Source organism: Harmonia axyridis, chromosome 5 (genome assembly GCF_914767665.1).
Source record: "Harmonia axyridis chromosome 5, icHarAxyr1.1, whole genome shotgun sequence".
Lineage (NCBI taxonomy): Eukaryota > Metazoa > Arthropoda > Insecta > Coleoptera > Coccinellidae > Harmonia > Harmonia axyridis.
Window position 1 is genome coordinate 216948 of NC_059505.1, and position 24037 is coordinate 240984.

General features: G+C 35.7%; 2 protein-coding genes across 7 annotated transcripts in view; one reads left to right on the forward strand and one right to left on the reverse strand.

Annotated features, from left to right (window-relative positions):
- On the reverse strand, positions 1-20900 carry LOC123681373 (E3 ubiquitin-protein ligase MGRN1). 2 transcript variants are annotated; one of them, XM_045619757.1, is made up of 10 exons: positions 20768-20900; positions 3600-3930; positions 3280-3542; positions 2921-3105; positions 2632-2783; positions 2264-2503; positions 1617-1823; positions 1423-1563; positions 1212-1368; positions 1-512 (listed from the first exon to the last, which is right to left on the reverse strand). In XM_045619757.1, exons 2-10 carry the CDS (start codon positions 3804-3806, stop codon positions 262-264), a joined length of 1803 nt encoding a protein of 600 aa, XP_045475713.1. In that variant the 5' UTR covers positions 3807-3930; positions 20768-20900; the 3' UTR covers positions 1-261. The 2 variants fall into 2 exon arrangements, with proteins under 2 accessions (XP_045475713.1, XP_045475712.1); XM_045619756.1 differs by lacking the exon at positions 20768-20900 and having other exon boundaries at positions 3600-4041.
- The window catches only part of LOC123681375 (leucine-rich repeat flightless-interacting protein 2), a 27492-nt gene continuing 7658 nt past the window's right edge, over positions 4204-24037 (forward strand). Inside the window, exons 1-3 of one of the 5 annotated variants that reach the window (XM_045619763.1) lie at positions 4204-4603; positions 7017-7132; positions 23734-23964. In XM_045619763.1, coding sequence (XP_045475719.1) covers positions 7052-7132; positions 23734-23964 — 312 coding nt within the window. In that variant the 5' untranslated portion in view covers positions 4204-4603; positions 7017-7051. Of the gene's footprint in view, positions 4604-4839; positions 4997-7016; positions 7133-10743; positions 10766-18019; positions 18199-21206; positions 21441-23733; positions 23965-24037 lie in introns of those variants that run through there. The other 4 variants (XM_045619762.1, XM_045619764.1, XM_045619765.1 and 1 more) reach the window with 4 other exon arrangements.

A 24037-nucleotide genomic window follows, 5' to 3' on the forward strand; every position in this document is an offset into this window, starting at 1 on the left:
AATAGTTAAGATATTCAATAAAACACCACAATGAATAAAATAAATACATTAAAAATTATCTTGTATTGTAATTTTCATATAAAATCTATAACGAATAGAAAAGCATAAAAATAAATACTAAAAAAAGCGAATCACAACAAAACCTACCTGAATGATCTTGTTTTAACATTAAAATATCCAATAATTCACAACAATTGATGAAAATGAAGTCATCTTTGATAAATATAAATTTCAAATATGAAAATTTCGAGATTCCAATATTTAAATTTGAACGGCTCCTTCTGAGTTTTCATCACTAACTACTACAGTGAGAAGACGTTTAGTACTGTTTCCACTGCTGTAACTGTCTCCACTGCTTCTGGTACTTGACTGAGAGTGGGGGGTACCAGAATTTTTCTGAGGCGTGCTTTCTAAGGAGCTACTCGGAATATTGGGTTCGTATAGAGAAGAAGGGTTTGGTTCTTCTGGAGTATAATAGTCGGAATCATCACCTCGATTTTCATCAGTTCTTCCTAAAATTAAGTGAAAGTTAACGAGATTGCAAAGTCCTGTAAGAAATCACACGGAGGACTTTTAAATGATGTTGTATTCCTCACATAATGATCCAAGCATTATATTGAAATAAAAATTTGATTTATTTGATTGATATTCTAAATGAATATGAGTTTTATTCACATTTCCTTTCGAAACCACAAAGGGTATGATCCGTATATCACCTTGGTTACTATGGTAAGTAAGTTGGTGGTCCGTATATGTCAAATTCCTTAAAAACCGGTTACTATGTTATGTCACCACAGCAACCGTACTTTTATTCTGGTTAGGTTCAGTAACCACGCCCACTCCGATTGGCAGTTGACATTTTAATTTTCAGATTATTGTTTAGGAATATTTTCCACGACATTTAACACTCAAAAACTTTATGATTTTAATTATGAAACAAATACCCTTCGAAGCCATTAATAACTATAAGTTATTTACAAATTAAAAGTGATCAACCATTTATAACCTCTAAAATTCTGTCAATGAAAGATTTAGTTGACCAATGACCATTGACAAGTGTCAAGCGGTCTGTAAATACAAAGCAGGTTACATTGAGAACCACTAGTTACCGCTCTGAAATTCGATATACGGACCATACCCAAAATGAATAACCCTTTATAATCCAAAGCTCACTTCATAGGCGCACCTTTGAATTACTTCTTTTCACTTACCTTTTGGTTTTTCACTGGACTTTTTCTGATGTTCCTGTTCACTCTCAACGTCATACGATTCTAAATCAGTCACTTCCAATTGTGTCAAGTTTTTGGAACTACTATTTTTTTGCAAGAGTGGCGATAACTTTTCAGTCTCACTATCATCATCCAGTGTCTGAAAATTCTCTATTAAAAAAATATCAAATTTAAAAATTAATCTTTAACTTACATCCACTTTATTGGATGCTTTTTCATTGACATGCTTGACATTGTCTTTCGAACGGTATGTCTTGGCTGTTTTATCGTAAAGGTATGGCAGTTGAATCGGTTCTCTACCATCTTGTTCTCGATTAATTACCAAACTTCCATACTGAAAAATTAGCGTGAATATAATACCAATTACTGGTTTAGATTTGGAAATACCTCTGGACTGCCTAAATTTCTACTCTTTGAAGAACTCCTATCGACATGACGATTCAGAATCTGAGCTGCCTGAATAGCATTTTCACTTTCCGGTGTCTCTACCAAATCTGGCATTGCCGATGGGGGTTGTCTTGGTTGACAAGGTCCATTGAGCGCCTCGATAAGTGACACTGCCTCGTATCCTGGTGGAATATTATCGCACACCCCCTAACAAAATCAATTACATTAGTCCCTGTCGAAATCTTAATTTTCTAAGAAGAGATTGTCGATCTTCAAAATGAGACTATGATTAACAATTTTTTATGGCCGGACTTTGACGATATTGATGAGTACGATATTTAGTTTCAACAAGACAGCGTTTTGTGCCACACAAGCAACGAAAGAATTTTATAAGAAAAGTTTCCTGTCCATGATATTTCTCGAAGAGGTGAGCACAATTGGCCACCGAGATCTTGGAATTTAACACCTTTAGACTTTTTTCCTTGATGCCTAGAGAAAAATAAGGTCTATGCCAATGTTCTACAATCGATTCAGGAGATCTATATCGAAATTTTGAGTGTTTGTTCAAAAATATAATATGAAATGAATTTTTTCAACAAATATTTCTTACTCGTTTTTTAAACTATCATACCTACTTCGAAACTTACCTCAGCAGAATTAATTGGAACCAGATTAGGCGTTAGACTCTTGTGTAGAGCTCTAATTTGCAAAAGAGCTCTGAACGGTGCTCTACATATTGGACAGTTGTTGGCTTGGTACCTCAAAGAATCTGCACAAGAATTACAAAGACACAGATGACGACACGGTAAAATCAATGTATCTCTGACATCGCACATGCATATCACACATTCTGAACCATTATCCTCGGTATCATCATCTTGTGCGTGCTGAAATAATTAATATTAATAAAAAAGTTATTTATAATAAAGAAGGCATTGTTATTCATCCAAAATTCAGAAACAAGCCAAAAAATGAAGAGTTTTCGAATGATCATCTTACACTCTAGTAGTCTCACCTTATCGTTATTCTTGTTTTCAATTCCATAGATCTCTTGAAGAAGGTAACACAACCCATCAACAAAAAGCTTCTGCTTTAGAGCTTTTAGTAAATATATTCCATCAGTAATTTTTTCAACTGTAGCAATTGTGGTATGGGATTGTTTCAAATCTGAAAAAAATATATTTTTCATTATTTTAAGAAATTAGTACTCTTCTTCAAATAATAATTATGTAAGAATTACTAGTAATGATGCCCAATTTGTTCTAAAAATGACTTCCTTCCTAATTTCTAATAAGAAAATTCACCTTCAGGACCTTCTGCCACAACATGAATAGCAATAGGAATTATCTCTCTGTCAACATCGTATAATAGTTCATCTTCAGAATAGCCAGATGGATCAAATATATGGCTCATTTGACAAAATTGCTGGTTAGCACCTTTTTTATAATGATAAGTTTCTGATACAAGACTAGGATCTCTGGGTGTATACCTGAAAAATATGTTATATCTTTTGTATGAAAACTTAAAGTTAACTTTATGCAAGTTAATTTTCAATATCATTTTACCATATTAACAAACACACTATTTCATTAAGCCAAAATGAGCAGCAATAGGAAATATAACCCTAAATATCAAATCATACAAAATCAAGTTAAATACTCACGTTACTCCATTGGGGCCATAATCTTCGGTACAAAAGTAGTATATTGTGATAGAGCATCTAACATCACTGTCAAATGTGAATTCAATATTAACAGGAGATCCTTTCCCAGCTTCAATTTCCCTTAGATCCTTTTTTTGTTTATTCACTGGAAGTTTACCAACATCTGAAGGGGCTCTAACAAATCGGAGTGATTCCTTTCGTATATTAACCAAGCATTTCAGAGTTTTTGTTGGTTCGTTTGGCTGTGGAGGTGGGTATGGAAACTAGAAAATATGTAAATTATCTTTCCGTTTTCATATAAAGTTTTTCTTTCTACATACAGGTGTGGGTCTACATCCCAAGAAGTTCAAATCAGAATTTTCTCCAAATAAATATGATTCAGGTTGGGGAGTATCAAATCTTTCTCCACCCATTATGAAATGACTTCCGAAATAGTTTCCTGATCTTGGTGGGTATTTATATGCATGATTAGAAATTATATCTACTTCTTCGACACCAGCATGTTGCCTAGTAGCGAGCGCTCCCATTTTCGATTAATCTTCCAAATATTCAAGACTTATAGTTTCACCATTCTCAATTATCCAGTTTGAATGTACTCAATGTGATCACTAAACATTATCTTTTGTGTTCACTTATGTATTTTCATTTTATCTGAAAAATATAATAACTTTGCAGATATCTTTGTAATAACAATAATCCGATAATAATAATAATCAAGACTATTGTTATTTATTTTGACAATCTTGAACATATGAGATGACACAGGTGTCAAAGTTTGTTGACATATCTTTGAATTTAAGTTTCTGTAGGTAGGTTAATATGACAAAAACTGTATTATTAACTGATATATTTTTTTCCCGAATATATACTGACGTTCTTTAATGCAAATATACTTTGTATTTGATAAGAAATTTTTTAGGAAATCTGTAATGAAATTTTATTATGGTCAGGTTGGTAGAAATGTTAGTGCACCTTGGGATCCATCAAATTTTTATGTTGGCCATTCCTCGAAGGAATAGAAATCAAAGTTTATTAGAAATGTCGTCATTTTTACACATGTGAAAAATTTTGCGAAGAACTGTCAATATTAGTTTTTGTGATGAACTTTGTATAACAAAATTCCAACAATTTTACATGAACTGTTCTGTGTGGATGTTTGTTATGATAAGAAGTTATATGTGAATTAGTGTTACAAAGTATCTTTCATTCTCCAGCAAACGTCATTGGCAATTTTACTACAAGAATTGCTAAATAATTTATTATTATGCTTCATATGGTGTATTACACAGGAAAAAATCTTCCCAAATGAATTATATCAATATAAGTGAGTATATTACAGATACTTTGTTTTAATAAAATCTTAAACAATATAGCACACCCATTGGACACCTGCTGAATATTACAGGCTACAGTTGAAATTTATGAATTCTACTTGAACATTGTATGAGTTCATAAATGTTATGCGGGTGTTTACTAAGTTTAATTGTATAGAGTGCCAAAACGTTTCACAATGGTACTGGATATCTGATAGTGAACTAGTTCTATTTTTAAAATAGAAGTCCTGAATTAGTTGCGAAAATTCTTTTTTTTTCTGACAACTTCTGTTAGTCTCTTACACTAGGTATGATTTTGATTCGATCAGTCAAGGCGATATTATTTACTAGTCAATAAGTGAATCAACTGTTCATCCTTTTTGGTCTAATAAGAATACTACTGGGTATGTATAAATTTTTTGCTTATAGTTCTCATGGTCGAACTTGGCACTGAGAACTACTGTTTTCTAATAGATCTATTTTGATTCTGATTAATGTCTTCTTGGCATATCAACTGCTCCATTACTCTTAGTACCGAATTTGAAATCAAATGGGATTATATTCCAAGAATCAATTATTTTTGTTTATAAATTCACCTCTCTTTGGTAATGTATTGAATTCATTACCAGATTCTGATTATTTTCATGAGGTGTTAAGAGAGTGAAATGACTCATTGAATGAGGCAATGGGATTTTTTATGCTGATTGCAATCATGCAAGGAACATTTCTTCTATTTCTCTCCTTCAATTCCTGCTAACCAACCAAATGTATTATTCTTTTTGGAAGAATGCCTTCTAGCTTCCATAATTTCTTCTTGACTGTAAAAAAACAAAGTGACTTAACTGGCTAATGCAAAAAATAAAGGACATGAATTATTGAAATTTATTATTGACGATTGCCATTCTGAAGAATTTTCACTTTTTTGCGTGAATTTTACATTTTGACATATTGTAATGGATAAATCTAACGATAAATCAAGTTGAAGAAACAGTTTAAATGGCTTCACATTCTTTTAGCTTTTTATTTTAGTACGTATTGGCTAATTCAATTAAAAGAATTCGTATTAAATCTCAATTCAAAATTTTGTGAAGCCATAATGAACGTTCACAAGTTAACACAAGTCTCTCATTTGAAATATTGTTACAAGAATAAATTTGCGAGAAAACTTCTTTGCATATCGAAGTAAAAATGTTTCTTATATCACGATTTCTTCAATAAACATTACTGTCATGACATAATAATAGTAGTAGAATTAGTCATAAATAGATAATTAAAGATAGAGCTTTACTTTAACCACAAAAATCATGACGAAATCTGCAGTAACCATGATAATTTAGTGGCGTGAGTTTTGATGAAAATCTCAATGGTATAACATGAAGAATATAAGATCTTTTATACGTAATGCATATGAACTATGAAGAGAATTTAAATTTCGAACAACGACGGTAGTGCTAAGCGAAAAACATAATTTTTTCGTTGTTCTGGAGTCAATTATAAATTGCAAATCCTCGATAGAGAATCGCCTACACTTAACCATTCAAACAATCGAATATCTATCAAAACAGTGCCTTGCTTGTTTGCACTCTCTATATTTAGGACCTTATCAAAGAACAAAACGCACCATTAAAGGTAAGCGTTATTAAACAAAAATGCCAATTTTACAATAGAGCGATAAAACGAAAATGAAAATTGTTTTTTTCCTATAATAGTCCTTGACAGTTATATTGTGTTTAGTATCACTTTTGTAATTGCACTATAATGTGCTGTCAAGTTTTCGAAAATGAATTGAAAAATTTGATTTCTTGATTTTTCCCCTTCGAAATTTATGGATCGTATTCTCAACTCGACGTAAAAATCTGATTTGGTACAAAATATTTATTTTGAAGAAATATCAAGAATATCAAAATGAAACTTTTTATTGGAAACCCTTTACTACCGTTTTTCCGAGTTTCATGACCTACTATTCATACAACAGCTGTTATCTACATTGACTTAATAAACCACAGTGGCGACACGCCTGGTCTTGTTTTTGATTGGCTGAGCCTAAATATGGCGGCTTGTTGTTTACATTCACCGTTTACCAGATTTTTGGGATTTGTTCAAAATGTAAGGCTCATTTTATTAAGTCACTGTAGTATTCTATAGTTGAATAAATTTGTTCTATATACAATCAAATATTATCAGGCCCAATAGTTTTAATTTTGACAAAGTGCCATTTCAGTTCAGTCAGTTGTATTCTTAAGTTCTATGGTTGAGCCATATGGTTCGCCATTTTTAGGCTCAATTTGAACGAATTGCCTCCACTGTGTTTTATTAAATCACTGTTCTGCTATCTAATAATTTCACCGTGTTCCATTTCATTTATTGTCACACTGTTTCATTTGTATTTGTCTTGTGTGGTGTAAAGTGTTTGTGTATGTCCAGGTTTGGTCTCTGGAAATCCCCGGTAATTCGAAACAATGGACGGCATTGGCGGCAGAAGACGTCTGGCTGCCAAGTCGTCGGCTGAGGACCAGGCTCTCGACCAAATCGCCAAGGAGGTAAGTGAAAAGTATATCGGTGTGGTGCAGGAAGTTCAATTTACAGGTTGGTCAGAATCCGTTGTATACTAGTGGGGGGATCAATGTGCTTTCGAGCGCTCGTTCATTCATGCGCCCCTGAACTCCATATAATTGTATCAGTTTTTGCACTAATATAGAATTTTTATTTTGCATAGGCGTACAACTTTGCTTCCGTCGGTTTTTCCGAAATTCGAGGCTTTATTGTAAAAAACTGGTTATTCATTTATGATTCAAAGTTTTGTCCATCGCTGGCCACTACTTTCTTCCATCTTTCGGGCAGCGTTCCCCGAATCGATCCAATTTTTCGCTTCTTCATAAAACCCGGAAATGCTGGTCAGCCAGGCCGTGTGCCATTGATCGAAACAAGTGATAGTCCGAGGGAGCAATGTCTGGAGAATATAGTGGGTGGGGTATTACTTTCCGTTTCAACGTTGCCAAGTATGTCTTGATCACTTTCACGATATGGGGTCAAGCATTGTCATGCTGTTAAATCACTTTATCATGTCTCTCTCGTTGTGATGCGGCCGTTTGTCTTTCAATGCTCGGCTGAAACGCATTAATTGCGTTCGATAACGATCGCCTGTGATTGTTTCAGTCGGTTTTAACAATAAGTCATAATACACTACGCCGAGCTGGTCCCACCAAATACCGAGCATGACCTCGAAACCGTGAATATTCAGTTTGTTTGGCCGTCGACGTGGAAGCATGGCCGGGATATCCCCATGATTTTCTGCGTTTGGGATTTTTGTAATGAACCCATTTTTCGTCTCAACTCCCTTCCGTCTTAGCCTTGCAAGCAGCTGTTCACAAGAAAACAAACGCCGTTCAAACATCTCTCGGCTTCAATTTCCGTGTTTCTGACTTTCCCATGACTTTCAGGCGTTTTGAAAAGGCTTGTTGCGTCACTTCCAATGATCCCATCAATTCTTGTTGCGTTTGACACGAGACTTGATCAAGTATGCCTCCAATTCTGCATCTTCGAAAACCTACTCTCTTCGACCGCCATGCTGGTCTTCGACGTCAAAATCACCGTTCTTGAAGCCTTGAAACCACTCTCGGCACGTTCTTTCACTGATAGCGGCCTCACCATAGATTTTTGAGAGCATTCGATGAGCCTCTGCAGCTGGTTTCTTCATATTAAAGCAGAAAATTAAACCCTCCCGCAAATGACGAGAATTTGGCTTATAAGCTGACATGTTTAATTGAGAATAACTTTATGGTGTACAGTGCATCCCATTTTGGGTGAGACAGCCAGGTTTCTCGCTTGTTATTTAAGATAGAGCTTTGCGGTTTTCACGTTCCTGTCCTACTTTTTCGTGAAACTCAAGTTGGTCTAATCAGATTCTGCATAACTGTTTCCGTTCAAAAGATACAGGGTGATTTTGGAAATTGATACTTTTTGGACCCATCCTTTATCTCCGAAATTATTAGATATAATGCTGAGCTGAAAACTACGTCTGAATCAGAATTCTGCGTAGAATCCAGTGGCGTACTCAATATTTTTTTTCGGGGTATGGTTTTGAAGATTCAACACAAACCTATATTTTTTTTAATGGAACACCCTATATATAATTAGTTCGTTGAATTCGTTATTTTTTTCCCTTCAAAATGATATATGATACTATGTAGGTAGGATGTTCAGAAATGTTAAAAAAACACTAAAACGTCAAATAATGATGATTTTTTGTAAATGGGCCATGAATTTTCTATGTTTCAATAAGAGGATTATTACTTTCGATTTTTAAAAGTAGAAGGTCATTGATGACACAAACATCCTTGTTGTTATTATGGCTACTATGCATTTGGGAGCATTGTTTTATCAAGTAGGCATTGGAGGGAAAAAACCAATCTGATCTAGCTGTCATCGCTATAAATTATTGTTATCATTATTGATTCTTCTTTTCTATGGAAAATCCATTGCCCATTAACAAAAAAATCTTCATTATTTGATGTTTTAGTGTTTTTTCAACATTTCTGAACATCCCACCTACATAGTGTCATATATCATTTTGAAGGGAAAAAAATAACGAATTCAACGAACTAATTATATATAGGGTGTTCCATTAAAAAAAATATAGGTTTGTGTTGAATCTTCAAAACCATACCCCGAAAAAAAATATTGAGTACTCAGAATTCTGATTCAGACGTAGTTTTCAGCTCAGCATTATTTCTAATAATTTCGGAGATAAAGGATGGGTCCAAAAAGTATCAATTTCCAAAATCACCCTGTATCTTTCGAACGGAAACAGTTATGCACAATCTGATTAGACCAACTTGAGTTTCACGAAAAAGTAGGACAGGAACGTGAAAACGGCAAGGCTCTATCTTAAATAACAAGCGAGAAACCTGGCTGTCTCACCCAAAATGGGATGCACTGTACAAAGTACACCTAATAATTTGAGTTAATTATTCAGTGGAGTTGTCTTAGAGGGCGATTAAACGATTATAGTGGTCATACAAATTTCCGATACCATTTTTGTAGTACGATTTGTCTACAGCCTCAAAATAAGCCTTAGTTTTGGCGATCATCGGCGCTTAATTTCTTTGCAGCGATCATCCTTTTGAGATCTGAGAACATAAAAAAAGTCTCTGGGAGTCAGATCTGGAGAATACTGGGGATGCGGAAGCAATTCGAAGCCAAATTCATGCAAATTTGCCATTGGAGAAACATCATTGTCTCAAACTCCAATATGAACATTTTCAGCACAAAATTTTGATTAGTTTTCCACGAACGTCTAATAGGCCATCGCGGTGAATCATCCTGTACGTTTAATACACAGGGTGGTCCAGTTTAAAAGGCGAAAGAAAATCCAGGAAATAATGGAGAATCGGAAAATGATGTGTATTTGCTTGATGAACTATATTCGGGAAATGTTCCGTTTGTAACGTATGTACAAGTTTGATTAGGAAAACATTGAATAGAGAAGTTTGTCTTAAATTCTTTTCGAATAACCTGCAGGATTACATTGAAAATTTAGCTATTAATATGAGAATTTGGCTATTTGGGTTTGAATTAAAATGTGAGAGAGCAAGCTCGTAGGAGTTTTCCCGATTCTCATCATTGATATTGATGAACCAAAAAAACAAAGTCTAAGTTAGACAACCCACGAAGTTCCCAAACGCCTATACCCAATTAGCGATTCGTGTAATTATCAAAGGATCGAACTTCTTTTGATCGACCCCCGAATGAATAGACCACTTTGATTCCGGTATCCCCTTTCGCGTGTGGGGTCCAAGCGACCTCTGAGCGTGACCCTACCGGTCTTCGAAAAAAAAATGGTCCTTCGAGCCTGATGCCGCATAGAAAAAGGGGGGTCTCTCATCTCTTCGGCGCATTTTGATAAATGACGGTCTATTTTCGTATTTGAACCTTTAGACGGGAAGTCGTGACTGCTTATATATATGAAGAGGAGGGCCTCACCACCGTAAGGTATTTATATTCATACGGGTAAAATTGGAATCTAGTCGGTGTCGCGACGTTCCGCACGCGTCTCTTCCGCCCATCAGTCAGTCTAACCCATTTTCTTCCCTTTCGTGGTTCTGTGTCGACGCGTGGCTGCTGTGCTTGTGCAGTTTGGTTGTGTGCCGGGTTTTTCCCCATCGAGATGAAGGGTACGCACCAGAAGATGCCGTTTTGCCCAGGGGCTTTGATCCATGTGTCGGAAACCACGCGAAAATATTGTTTGCTTTTATTGAAAGGCTGAGAAATTAGGAAATATCGTCGTAGACCAAAATTTTAACCAAGTTTCTATTGATGCCTTCGTCAGGCCACATTTTTGACCTATAACAATACAGAGATTGTAGAAAACCTTATAGAGATGAGCTTTCATTTGTACCTCTAATTTAGGAACACCCTGTATGAGGTTCTTCACTAAAGTTAATTCAGCTATGTGGCTTTTACACACAACGAAATAATAAAATTTTTTTGATCTGATTCAACCGCTGAAGGGTAGAAAATAGGCTTTAGGCGGAGTAAGAATTTAATATCTTCTTGACTGATAAGAAAACGGAGCTTGTAAAAAGAAAACCTGATATAGGTTACGAAAAAACTTAACATTGACAGAAAAAATATGAATATTGCATAGGACATGAACTTTACAGGTATATTGGACCATTTACCGACTGGGTTTTCCAAACTATCTGAAGAAATTCAATAATGGGGATGAGTTTACATCTGTTTGTTCATTCAATTGATTTTTTTGGAAATTATACATATTTATTTCAAAGGGCCCTAAAAGTGTCAATCTTGTTCTAATATTTCCAATATGTAGAATTTCGAATTCATTATTATTGAAGGTATGGATCCAATCTTTTGAATGTGATTCGCACATGAAAAACTTTCAACATATGCGAATCACATTTAAAAGATTCGACCCCATACCTTCAATAATAATGAATTCGAAATTCTACATATTGGAAATAATAGTACAAGAGTGACACTCTTATGGGATCCACAAACGAGCAACTTAGTCGCCAACTTGTCAAGTTGTCGACCAAGTTGCTCGTCTGTGGGCTAGTTGGTGGTTGATATTCCAAGTTGGCAACTAAGTTGCTTGTCTGTGTAAACTCATCCTCATTATTGAATTTCTTCAGATAGTTTGGAAATCCCAGTCGGTAAATTTTCCAATATAGGTACCTATAAAGTGCATGATGTCCTATGCAATATTCATATTTTTTTCTGTCAATGTTAAGTTTTTTCGTCACCTATACATGTAAGGTTTTCTCTCTAAAAGCTCTGTTCTTATCAGTCAAAAAGGTAGTAAATTCTTACTCCGCTCTGGAGAAGTCACCACGTCCTATTTTCTTCACTAAAAAACTTGATTATTTCGTTCTGTCTAAAAGCTACATAGCTGAATTAGCTTTATTGAAGAACCTTATACAGGGTGTTCCAAAAAATTAAAGGTAAAAATGGAAATGTGAGATTCCTCGGATAATTTCAAGAAAAAAAATCATAAGAAAATGGGCCCGAAAAATTTTGATTTCAATTATGAATCTACAGGGTGATATTTTTCTGAATCTGTTCGATCTTTTTCTCCAGAACTTATACAGAAAAATGTGAAAATAAACATTGATTCCGTAGTATATTTTTGGTCCCATATAGTTTTGTCATATCTGGTACCGATCTAGAGAAAAAATTCAAACTATTCTCTCGAAATCCTCAAGAATATCCAAATTACCATAAAAATCCACTTAGTAAGCTGTGCTGAATATGTGAATTATTAGTTTTTGTGCCTATTTTCTAGATCTGAAGCAATGATTCATTAATTTCCAATAAACTCGTATTATCATCACAGAAAATTACAGGACTACAAGAAACACCCTGTATCTTGAAACAAAGCATTCCCATGTTTATAAACTTTTTCCTGTAATTATCCTAGGAATTTCTCATTTTCGTTTATACCTCCAATTTACGAACACAAAAAACATCGTGCGAAACGTGTAGTTTTTTCGAAAAATTCCTAATTTAACCCACATAGACAAGTTCTATGATTAAATAGGCCTTATCCCTATGAATTTTGTCAACATCAAATTTTTCTAGCCCGAGTTTCTTCCGTCTTGGAGAAATACATGCAATAAAAAAAATGTTTTTGTGTTGATCCGATCGCCGAGCATTCTCCCATGAATAATTCATAACGTGCAGTGGGTATCAACCTTTATTTGCATTGTTCCAAATTGAAGGAGATGATCCCGGAACACTATCCGTATGCTCAGCTTGATCTGGTTCCTAAAATTGTACTACATACGATAAATCGTCTACTCTTTTAAGATGCACGGATATTTCGGACAAATCTAGACGCTGCAACTGATCTCAACAATTCTAAATCCCGATTTTCAATTCTACTCGAGAATGTTTCAATTCTTTTGCATATCATACAGTGACTTTTTGTGTATCTAATGGTTATCCAAATGTTGTTGGTCAAGTACCCAATTGGCATATTATGTTTTACGCATTCCATGGTCAGCACGCTTTAGTTATTGTGTCAACTGAACCCTTAGAACATTAAAAAGAGGAACGGAAATCGCCTTGTAACTGATGCATTTGTTTTGATGCCAACATTCGTCACTCCTTGTCTGACTGGACACTATAGCAGTAGCGTAACATAATTTGATTAATTTCGAAATTATCAATTCATACTCAAAAATAGTTTACAATGTGATTTACTCATAAAAATTCTTTCGTGTTTCGAAAGGGTCAATGTTTTTCTCAGTTTAATGATGTAGCTATTGTGAAGTTATGAAAAAAGGATTCCTGATAAAGCATTCAACAATCAAATCAGTATTCTCCACGCCTATGGCTCGCACACACAATCGGCTAGCTCGATTGTGATTGGTGACACTGAACTTCCATCCCTCTTGTATTCTGGATCGAGCACAAATGTTTACTTCCGTTCCTTTTATCTATATTCTGACTGAACCTTTTAAGGATGGAGATGCAAATCCAGATGAAAAATCTCAAGAACTCAACTGATATCTATCTGCTAGCTTCATTCCAAAGATACATTTTCTAATATCTATGCGGACGTCCTTTTCCAAATCTCACTTAGCATCCCGAACAATTAATTATTCTCGTCTATTAATACTGAACCAATTCGGTTTTCTATTATTCTCCTATACTTCCTGCCGGGTCATAAAGTTCATTACTCTTGTCAAGACGCAGCCCGTTTGGATGAGCACAAGATCCCTCTGATGGTTAAATCGGGGTGAAGTTTCAATCTGTCCCATCCATATGTTCGAGCGTCGTTCCCGAAATAACCCATCTAGAGGGCGATATCGTTTCACACCTCGATCTTTTCGGAACTACTTCCTAGGATAGTTCGTCTTTTTTTTTATCGCTTCCGAGTCTACCTAAGGAAGGGGAAGATTTGTCATCATGAAAAAAAAAATTATAGGTCTCTGATTTGGAAAGTTCCTCTCGCGAAACGCATTTCGGATCATTTTGGAATAACTTTGGTTTTGTGTCTGTCGGTCGGTGTGTCCGCACACCCTTGTAACAATCTTGGGTAGTTGTAGATGGTCCCTTATGAATTTCAGTATTTTCCTGAATGATATCTTCATATTTTACGTTTTGCTTTTCTGATTTTGATGAAATGTGTTATACCGGGTGTTCTCAAATTGGAAGTAAAGACGAAAATGACAGATTCCTTGGGTCATTTCATAGAGTAATAAACTTAGATAGTAGAAATATAAGCAATTTTTACATGCCCCCAACATGGTTAGATTACGTTGTCGGATTGTGATATATTTTCAAATCCACAATTTTACTATATCATTATTGAATGAAATATATTTTTTAGAGTGATTCCCGGTTAAATACACAAATTTAAATATTTGGAATCCTTTATTTTTCCTAATTGTCGAATTTATAATAAGCAGATTATTTATTATTTTCTGTATCTACCTGATGAAATCAAAGGTTTGGCAACTTTTGCTCTCCTAGTGTCATCGGTTGTTTCACGTCGTTTGGCACGCTTTAAGTTTGTTTTCTGAATTTTTGATATATTTAGGTATTTATTTCAATATATTTTGAGTTAATATGAAACATTGATTCACTATGGGACATAAGAAGTGCGTTCTTTGTGGAGAAACTCGCGAATTGAGTGAAATATCGTATTACTGACATGTTTTCATTTTCGCGCGTTTCATGTCAAATTTGATAGTTCATGTTGGGGACAAAATTTGCTTACTGAAAATGACATTTGCTCCCTCTGTCTATGTTTATTACTCGTGAGGATCATTTCAAGGAAAAACATGGGCCCAAATGCATTGTTTTCAAGGTACAAGGTATTGAAATATGATTTTTTCTCATAGCTTGTTCCCTTCACAAGATATTCAACTTAAATTTAGCATAGATATATCCCAATTTAAAGATTTCATCATGTGACGTGACATGCTAATTCTGAATGCAAATCTAAAGTGTGATATTTTTTCTGAAACATTGTGCGCTTCTTTCTTCCAGAACTTTTTTTTGTGGACTACTGATAGTTTGGAAAAATGTGAAATGAAACTTTGGTCCAGTACTACACTTTTTGGTTTCTTATAGTTTTGTCGTATCAGCTACCGATTTCAAGAAAATATTTCAAACAATTCTCTAGTAATCCACAGAAAAATCCAGATTTCGATAAAGAAACAATTTTTGAACTGTGAGGAATAATTTGCTTAAAGGTTTTGGTACTATCTGTAGCGAAGATTAATGAAGATTCTATAAACTGGTATAATCATCACAATAAAATAGGATAAAAAACACCCTCTATCTCGAAAACTAAGCGCTTGCGGACCTTTTTTTATGTGAATTTTTCTTAAAATTATCTAAAGAATCTCTCATTTCCCTTTGTCTCTCTAATTTAGCCATTCCCTGTATGTTTTATATTTACTAGATGAATTTTTTCATGTTTTGAGATATTTTTTGAATGAAAGATGAATTTTTTTGTACAATTCGCAATGTTTTTTGAGATTCTACGTAACCCTCAACATCAACTAGAACAAAATTTTTTAGAGCCTTTCGATTGTGTGGAAATGCGAAGTACTCTTAGAAATATGAAGACTAGTCAATGGTTGAATATTCAATTATCGACAAACAAGATTGGAAAGCAATTGCAATCGCCATCAGAACCAGAATTAATCGATAGTCTCTGGCGAACGTTCAAATCCGTTTGATTTGAATAAAATATTCAGCGGTTAACCCGCATAAAATCCGAAATACCAAGAGTCGAAATACCGCTGCGGTTCCATTGGCCGACATGGGTCGGCCTCAGACGCGGTGAAAAAAAAAATTACGTATATATAGGAGCGATTACAATCCACTTTCCTAATGAAGTGTAGGTACGCGCGTATGTACCGTACGCCACACGACCTTCTCATGCAAATTTTTCTAATGCACATTACCGGTCGCTCTTAAGACATTCAATGCTGCCCGCCTGATTTTCAATTTATGCCGTTTTTCGTGAAAGTCCACTTGTTATGTCACGCAGTGTAGGGCGGCTCGACCTAGTGCTGTGGGTCGTTGTCCTCCATACACATGGTAAAGGGTTTCCAATAAGTGGTTTCATTTTGGTGTTGAAAAAAGAAGAGTATATTTCGAGAGAAACCTGATCCAACAGCTCAAAATTTTCCACCATTTTCACTATTGCCGGTCGAGACCAAAAAGTGCTTCAGTAGCAATAGTATAACTAATAAAATAATCTCCATTGGGAAGAGGCCGATTGGGAAAGAGTGCAGTGAGCATATCTTTCATGTGGACGTCTGTATACAAGGAAACGTCGATCACAATGGTAGAGGCAGAATCTAGACTCATCTGTGAAGAGAACTCTCTCCCAATCAGCCTCTTCCCAATGGATATGCTCTCTCGCAAAATCCAAACGCGCCCTTCGATGGGCTGGGGTAAGAGCTGGGCCTCTTGCCGCGACACGAGGCCTTAAATCATATTCTCTGAGGCGATTTCTTATTGTCTGAGTGCTAATTTGCACCCCATGAGTTTACTCAAGCTGATTTTGAAGGAGGCGAGCGGTTACAAACCGTTGTCTCAACGAAGAAACTCTCAAGTAACGTTCTTGAATGGCAGTTGTTACCCGTGGTCTACCCTGTCCTGGTCTTCGGACATTCATACCTGTCTCCCTGAATCGCTGCAACATTCTGGACACACTTGTATGGGAAACTCCAAACCTTTCTGCAATTCTTGTGTATGTCCACCCTTCTTCTCGCAAAACTACCGCTTGGGCACATTCCTCTTGGGTCAAATTGCGTGTTTCGCGTTGCATAGCGATCGAGTGTAGAAAATCAAACGAAAGAAAAGCTATTGATCACTAGAATTGATCGAGAACAACTGATTTCAAAATGGAGCCAATACATTCAAAGTATGATAATCTCATCTTTTTTTATTCCTGCTGGGAAAAAACATCTGTATTGAAGAAAAACGTTGAAAGTGGATAACATATGCATGCATAATTCTGATAAAAATAATTATCATTGAGAACACCTTCAGTTGTAGAATAAATTTGAGATTTCCATAATGTGCGTTAATTCTTTTGCGCAGTGTATTTTAGTTTTATCAACAGTTGAAGCATCGCGCGGCAATATTGAACAAAGTGTGAGGTGGTTGACTGTATATATTGACGTTTTTATATCATTCAGATGAAATTCTCTCAATCAACAACTCGTCTCAAAATGATTAGTCGTTTCCATTACTCTGTTTTTAAGTACCTATCTCAGATTTATGATAGCTTTATGATAAATAATTAATTACATATATGACAGTAACTTTTTTTTATCGGAATTCCATATATTTTCATCCCATTATCTTCGATTGCGACAAACGTAAATATGAAACAACGGCGAAATAACGAATGATCGAAAAAATACAGGCTGCAGATTTTATTGCCAATATTTTAAAAAAAAGGTCAATACATAATGCGAATTATTTCAGGAAATTCTTGAAATAATAGATCACTAGGTAAAGAAAAAAAAATTGATTTTCTTTATTTGTTGTTGTTATAGTTCAACTCAATCCCCGTCTGCATTCAAATAAAAAACATACATATATGGAAAAAAATTTGTAAACTTGTTTTCCAGTGTATCAAGTCGATCTCGAACATGATTCGAGTTTCATCTTGAAATTCAGTATAGAAAAACATCTGAATTTAGTATTAAGAAGGTTTTACACTCATACTTCTTTACGGAGTGCCAAATAGTATCCAAATATATTTTTTAACTAAGAAATAGTAACAATAAGGAAAAATTGAAAATAATATTTGATTTTTCGCGAAGATATCAATGATAAGTTTTGTCATGATCAAGCCCCTGGGAAAGTAGCTCTATCAACTCGGTGAACCATCGAGTGTAACTTGTGTCCTTTTTACCTATTATTTACAGTGACAAAGACCGTTCTTTCGTGTTGTCTGAAAATGGCGCTAGTTTCACCCGATTATCCAAAAGGCACGTTCGATTTACTGAGAAAACTGTCAAGAGCACCCTCGTTGACAGATTGTTATGGCGATAAGCTGCCGTCTAATATTTTTCATGTGGCAACACTGAACGTTTATAAGAAAAACGTGAGTATACATGTAATGTTTATTGTGCTTGGTATTATTAATAGAAATTAATTACATTTACTGAAGTTTTTCCTACTGAAAACGGATATACTTATCGGTTTGAAGGGAAATAGTTTTCGCTTAATTTTAAATGAGCTCAAATGGATATCAATAACTTGATTAGATAGAGTGGAGTTTTATTTGCAAAAAAATCTGCTGCATCATATTACACCGATCAAATCGACGATTTTGCAGGATGAGTAGTTAAAATGATCGTCTTAATCATCTTTCGACTGGGTACTTAATTTAAGTCAATTTTATTATTTCATGTTGAGCGTAGTTTGGCTAATTTAGTGAAAGAAAAAGGCTGTCTACGGAAAATGGCTTCCAGTGAATATGCTTGAATTTTTGTATATTTGCAGAACTTGTTATGGTGATCAAATGTCTTCATTGCATCACCTCCTTACTTTCAACCGTTAAGATGGCTTTTCTAAAATTTCAAATGGCCATTATGAAGAAATTTTTTCGAATATATAAACCAAATCAAGTATGAATCTATTGCTCATGCAACTGACTAAAGACCAGTATAGAGAAAAATGATTCCTGCACTCACAGAAGATATACAGGGTGGCTCCAAAGATATCAAGTTCTTAAGTTATTTCCAAAAAATTGAGCGTTAGAATTTCAATTATTTATTATTATTATTTTTATTTTATATTATTATTATATGTTGTGGGATATCAATATCAACTGCGATTGATGATGTTAACATCTCCTGAATTAAAATGACATATCTATTATATATCTATTTCTTATCATAATGCATATATCTAGATGCCTGAAAATTACGGAATAGTCGATTAACAACCCGATCATTCACGGTAGTTAGGTACATTAAATATACAGGGTCAATCAGAAAATAGTGTCCTTTACTGATAATTTTCTCGAAGTAATTACATTATAAGTAATTACATGTGGAAATGTTTTAATAAAATTGAAATCAAACGTAATTACTTCGAGGCAAAGAACACCATTTTCTGAACCACCCTGTATATTCCATGTACCTAACTACCGGAGTTGGTAAATTGATAATCGACTGTTCCGGAATTTTAGGCATCTAGAAGCGTGCGATTTGATAAGACATACATACATAATAGAAGTGTAAGTTTAATTCAGGCGATTGATATTGATATACCACAAAATATTTGAGTATGAATGAAATTTCAAGGCTCAATTTTTTGGAAATCACTTTAGAACATGATATCTTCGGACTCGCCCTGTATATATTTCTGTGCGTGCAGGAATAATTTTTTTTCTATGGTGGACTTTAATCAGATGTAAAAACAACCGATGCATACTCGATTTGGTTTGAAGAGGGTGAGTCAAAAATGTGTACCGTGTGTAAATATTGCTTTTTGAAGGGAAAAAATATAGTTGGCTTGATGAAGAGTTTCCGGGGTTTGCACCAAGGAAATCAACCATCATTGATTGCTATGCTAAGTTTAAACGTGGTGAAATGAGCACCGAAGACCGTGGACATTTCAAAAGTATCACCGACGAAAAAATCAAAAAAGTTCACAAAATAATTTTGAACGTAAAGTGAAGTTGATCGAGATAGCAGGCATTGTGAAGATATTATATGAACGTGTACATGAGAAAGCTGTGTGCAAAATGGATGCCGCGCGAGCTTACAATCGATCAAAAGCAATAACGTGTCAATGATTCTGAGCAGTGTTTGAAGCTGTTTAAGAGCAATAAACCTGAATTTTTGCATCGATACGTGAGAATGGATGAAAAATGGCTCCATCCTTTCACTCTGGAGTCCAACCGACAGTGAGCTGAGTGAACTGCACACGATGACCGAATCCAAAGCGAGGAAAAACACAACAGTCAGCTGGCAAGGTTATGGCATCAGTTTTTTGTGATGCGCAAGGTATAATATTCATTGATTACCTCTAAAAAGGCCGGACCATCAACAGCGATTATTATATAGTCTTATTGAATCGTTTAAAGGATGAAATCTTTCAAAAAACGGTCCCATTTGAAGAAAAAAAGGTGCTGTTTCATCGAGACAAGCGTCGTGTCACAAATCAATGAAAACAATGGAAAAATTGCATGAATTGGGCTTCGAATTGCTTCTGCATCCACCGTATTCGCCAGATCTGGCCGCCAGCGACTTTTTCCTGTTCTCAGACCTCGAAAGAATGCTCGCTGGAAAGAAATTTAGTGGCAATGAAGAAGTAATCGCCGAAACTGAGGCCTATTTTGAAGCGAAAGACAAATCGTACTACAAAAATGGTACCGGAAAAGTTGGAAGAAGGCTATAATCGCTGCATCGCATTCGAAGGCAACTATGCTGAATAATAAAATCGAATTTTGCCAAAAAAAATGTGTTTTACTATAGTTGACCGGGGACTTTTCAATTGTTAGGTCTATTAACTCAAGATCAAGATCAAATTTTTTCTATGTGAGCCTACGGACTTCACATCCAAAACTGTTTGGTTTCCGATCGACCTCATTTATAACGAACGGTATACGCGATTCCGATATAATCCGTTTAATTAGAAAATAGCTCAATCAATTAACTTACGTCGATATGTATGGAAAATCGCTGACCTACGGCGAATTCGACGAACGCACACCAAATCCATGTGGACGTTGCATTTTCACCACAGGTGAACGAAACCTTCCTCGCGCTCTATCAAAAAATTTTTTTTAAATTCAATTTCGGGCGCGGTTTTTCCCTGACTCACGCGACTCACAAAACGCGACAACATTCGTGCTCCATTTACCCGTTACGGGTGTCATATTCAAGTGTCCAATTACTCTATTTACGTGTATGTAGGTACCTCGAATGAGGTGACAGCAAGACGGCGGCGCTCGCTGGAAGCAAATGTTTACCTTGTTCCGACGACGACGACGGCAAACGCCCAATTGAAACGTTTATACTTTTATAATTTCGTACAGATAAGGCGCGTATCTTTTCGATTTCCGTCGACCAGAGTCAGATAATACCAGCTTGTTAGCGCCGTCGAGCAGAGTGCCTTGGACGAACGATGGAAAAAATATCGTCTTCGGGGAAGGTTTCTCCCGTCCCGACGGACGTCGACGGTCCCAGGTCCGTTTCCGGCAGCCTGAACGACGACCTGGACGATCTGGCGAAATCTTGCGGTTCCGGTCGCGAAAGTGAAATTTACGATTTCGACGATGACAGCAGCAGCGATGACATCATCTCCCAGTTCATGGAGGCTGCCTGTGGTGAGGTATGTTTGTTGTTTGGCTTAACAGAGAGAGAAAGAGATCCCCAACGGTCGTTTTTATACGAAGAGATGTTTGTTTTGGAGGCGGAATTCTTTAGCGAAGCCTCGGGCGGTTTTTGGATTGTCGGAGTGAAGAGTCGCGCGTATTGCTTTTTTTTAAGTCGTTTTTACGTTTGTTATTCGAGTTTTCCTGGATGTAATCTGTAGATATCGGCCGAGAGATATGATATTTGGATATCGCGTTGCAAACGAGGATATTTCGTCGTATCGCTGATTAAGTTAGGTTAAGTCGGATTAGCTTAGGTTAGGTATAATTCGTGTTTGTCAAACTAACACTTGGCCTTCATAGGAGTGGCTTGAATGATCGTTTCCTACGAATACTTGACAGGTAATTCAATTGGAATGATACGCTGGAGTTTTAATATTCTGTTCTTTATGTAACAGCATTTATTGCCAAATGAAGAAAATTGTATGAAACTCTGAAAATTTGAATGAGATGCAAGTTATCCAATTGGTAATTTCTGTTGCCACTAACAAATAGGAAGCCTTGATCGGTTTATTGAATAGATATATGTTGCTCGGTTGAAAATTTGTTGTATTCTTCCATTATATTAATTAGATTTAATGAAAAAAAATCTCAAGAAAACGGTTTTTCAGCACTTTTGTTTTGTAAATCGGAATGAAACAATGGATTCAAATGACAATAATTCAAATTTTTTTTTGTATTAAAACAAGAAAGGTTTGTTCTTTCGTCAAAGTTTTTAATCACTTTTCGGTAAAATGGCCTATTTCGATAATCACTTCACGAATTTTGAGTTTTAAGGCTAGAATCAATTTGATTGGCTCCATATAATGATAAAAATAATCCAGCGGTGTTAAATCACATGATCGAGCTGGCCAGTGACTGCTGAATTTGGTGAAATTATGCGATTGAGAAATTTGGTTGCAATAAATTCATTTTTTAGGTGACTGTGATTTAAGGTACTGTCTCGTTGAAGCCACATTTGAGTGATATCCATAGCTTCAATAATAGGCCAAAATTGAGTAATCCATAAACCGTAACCGCATTTCTTACCGAATTTTCGAAAAAAAAAGACCCATATACGACTCTAGACCACATAGCGCAAGATATAGTGACACGCTAAGAATGTTGAGGCTTTCCAGCAATCTAAATTGAATTTTCAGAAAACCAAATGCGACAAATTTGCTTGTTGGCGTTGCCTGACAAATCAACATGGGTTCCGACTGAAACATTTTTTTTATAGAAAAACCATAGAGTAATAATCATAGATAGAGAGAGTATACGCAATTTTTACATGTCCCCAACATGGTTAGATTACGTTGTCGAATTGTGATATATTTTCAAATCCACTATTTTACTATATCGTTATTAATGTATATTATATCGAATCAAATATATTTATTTAAGTGATCCCCGATTAAATATGCGAATTTGAATATTTAGAATTCGATTTTTTCCTAATTGTCGAATTTATAATAAGCAGAATATTTATTATTTTCTGTATCTACCTGCTGAAATCCAAGGTTTGGCAACTTTGGCTCTCCTAGTGTCATTAGTTGTTTCACGTCGTTTGGCGCGCTTGAAGTTTGTTTTCTGAATTTCTGATATATTTAGGTATTTATTTCAATATATTTTGAGTTAATATGAAACGTTGATTCACCATGGAACATAAAAGTGCGTTCTTTGTGGAGAAACTCGCGAATCGAGTAAAATATTGTATCTTTGAAAAGTTTTCATTTCCGCACGCTCCTTGCAAAATTTGATAGTTCATGTTGGGGACAAAATTTGCTTACTGAAAATGACATATGCTCCCTCTATCTATGTTTATTACTCTGAGAGAGAAAAACCAAAGATTTATTGTTGAATGAATTGAGCGAATCTACGGCGATGTGAAGAATGATGGGCGGGGTTCAATTGTTGCACCTGGTAAGCCTTTATAGCCAAATTCTTACACAGATTTCGCCATGTGTTTGTTGTGGATAACTTCGATTGCTGAGAATGTCGAGGAATCAACAAATTCGAATCTTCAACACTGTGGCTCACAGCTGTGCTGTTTTCACTTGAAACATCACATGCTGAACACGTGTTGTTGTTGACACGTTATGTCGACTTAAATTCATTAACAGCGGCCTCAGAAGGATGATTTTATTGAAAAAAATATTCCGAATATTGCGAAATGTAACTTTTACAGATCCGCCGTTTTCATGCAGAATTTTTAATATTTATGATACAGTTACGAATTCCTCGTTTTCATTATCTATATTTTCGTTTCAGGCTGAGGAGCGTCTCCGCGTGAAGAGGCAAGCGAGGGCAGAGGCGCGGGAGATCCGCATGAAAGAGCTGGAGAAGCAACAGAAGGAACAAGAGGAAAATGCCGACCGGCAGTTCGACATGCTGGCCGAGCCGGTGGCCCGAACAGCGAGGACCAGCATCAGCAGATACATGTCGAGCCGGAGGAGTTCGGAGGATTCCCTCGAGGACGGCGGCAGCCTCAGGGAATTGAGGGTAAGGGTCATCCATTTTGAGATTTCGAAAATATACGTGAATAACACACACTTCCATTGAGAATATCGATCGA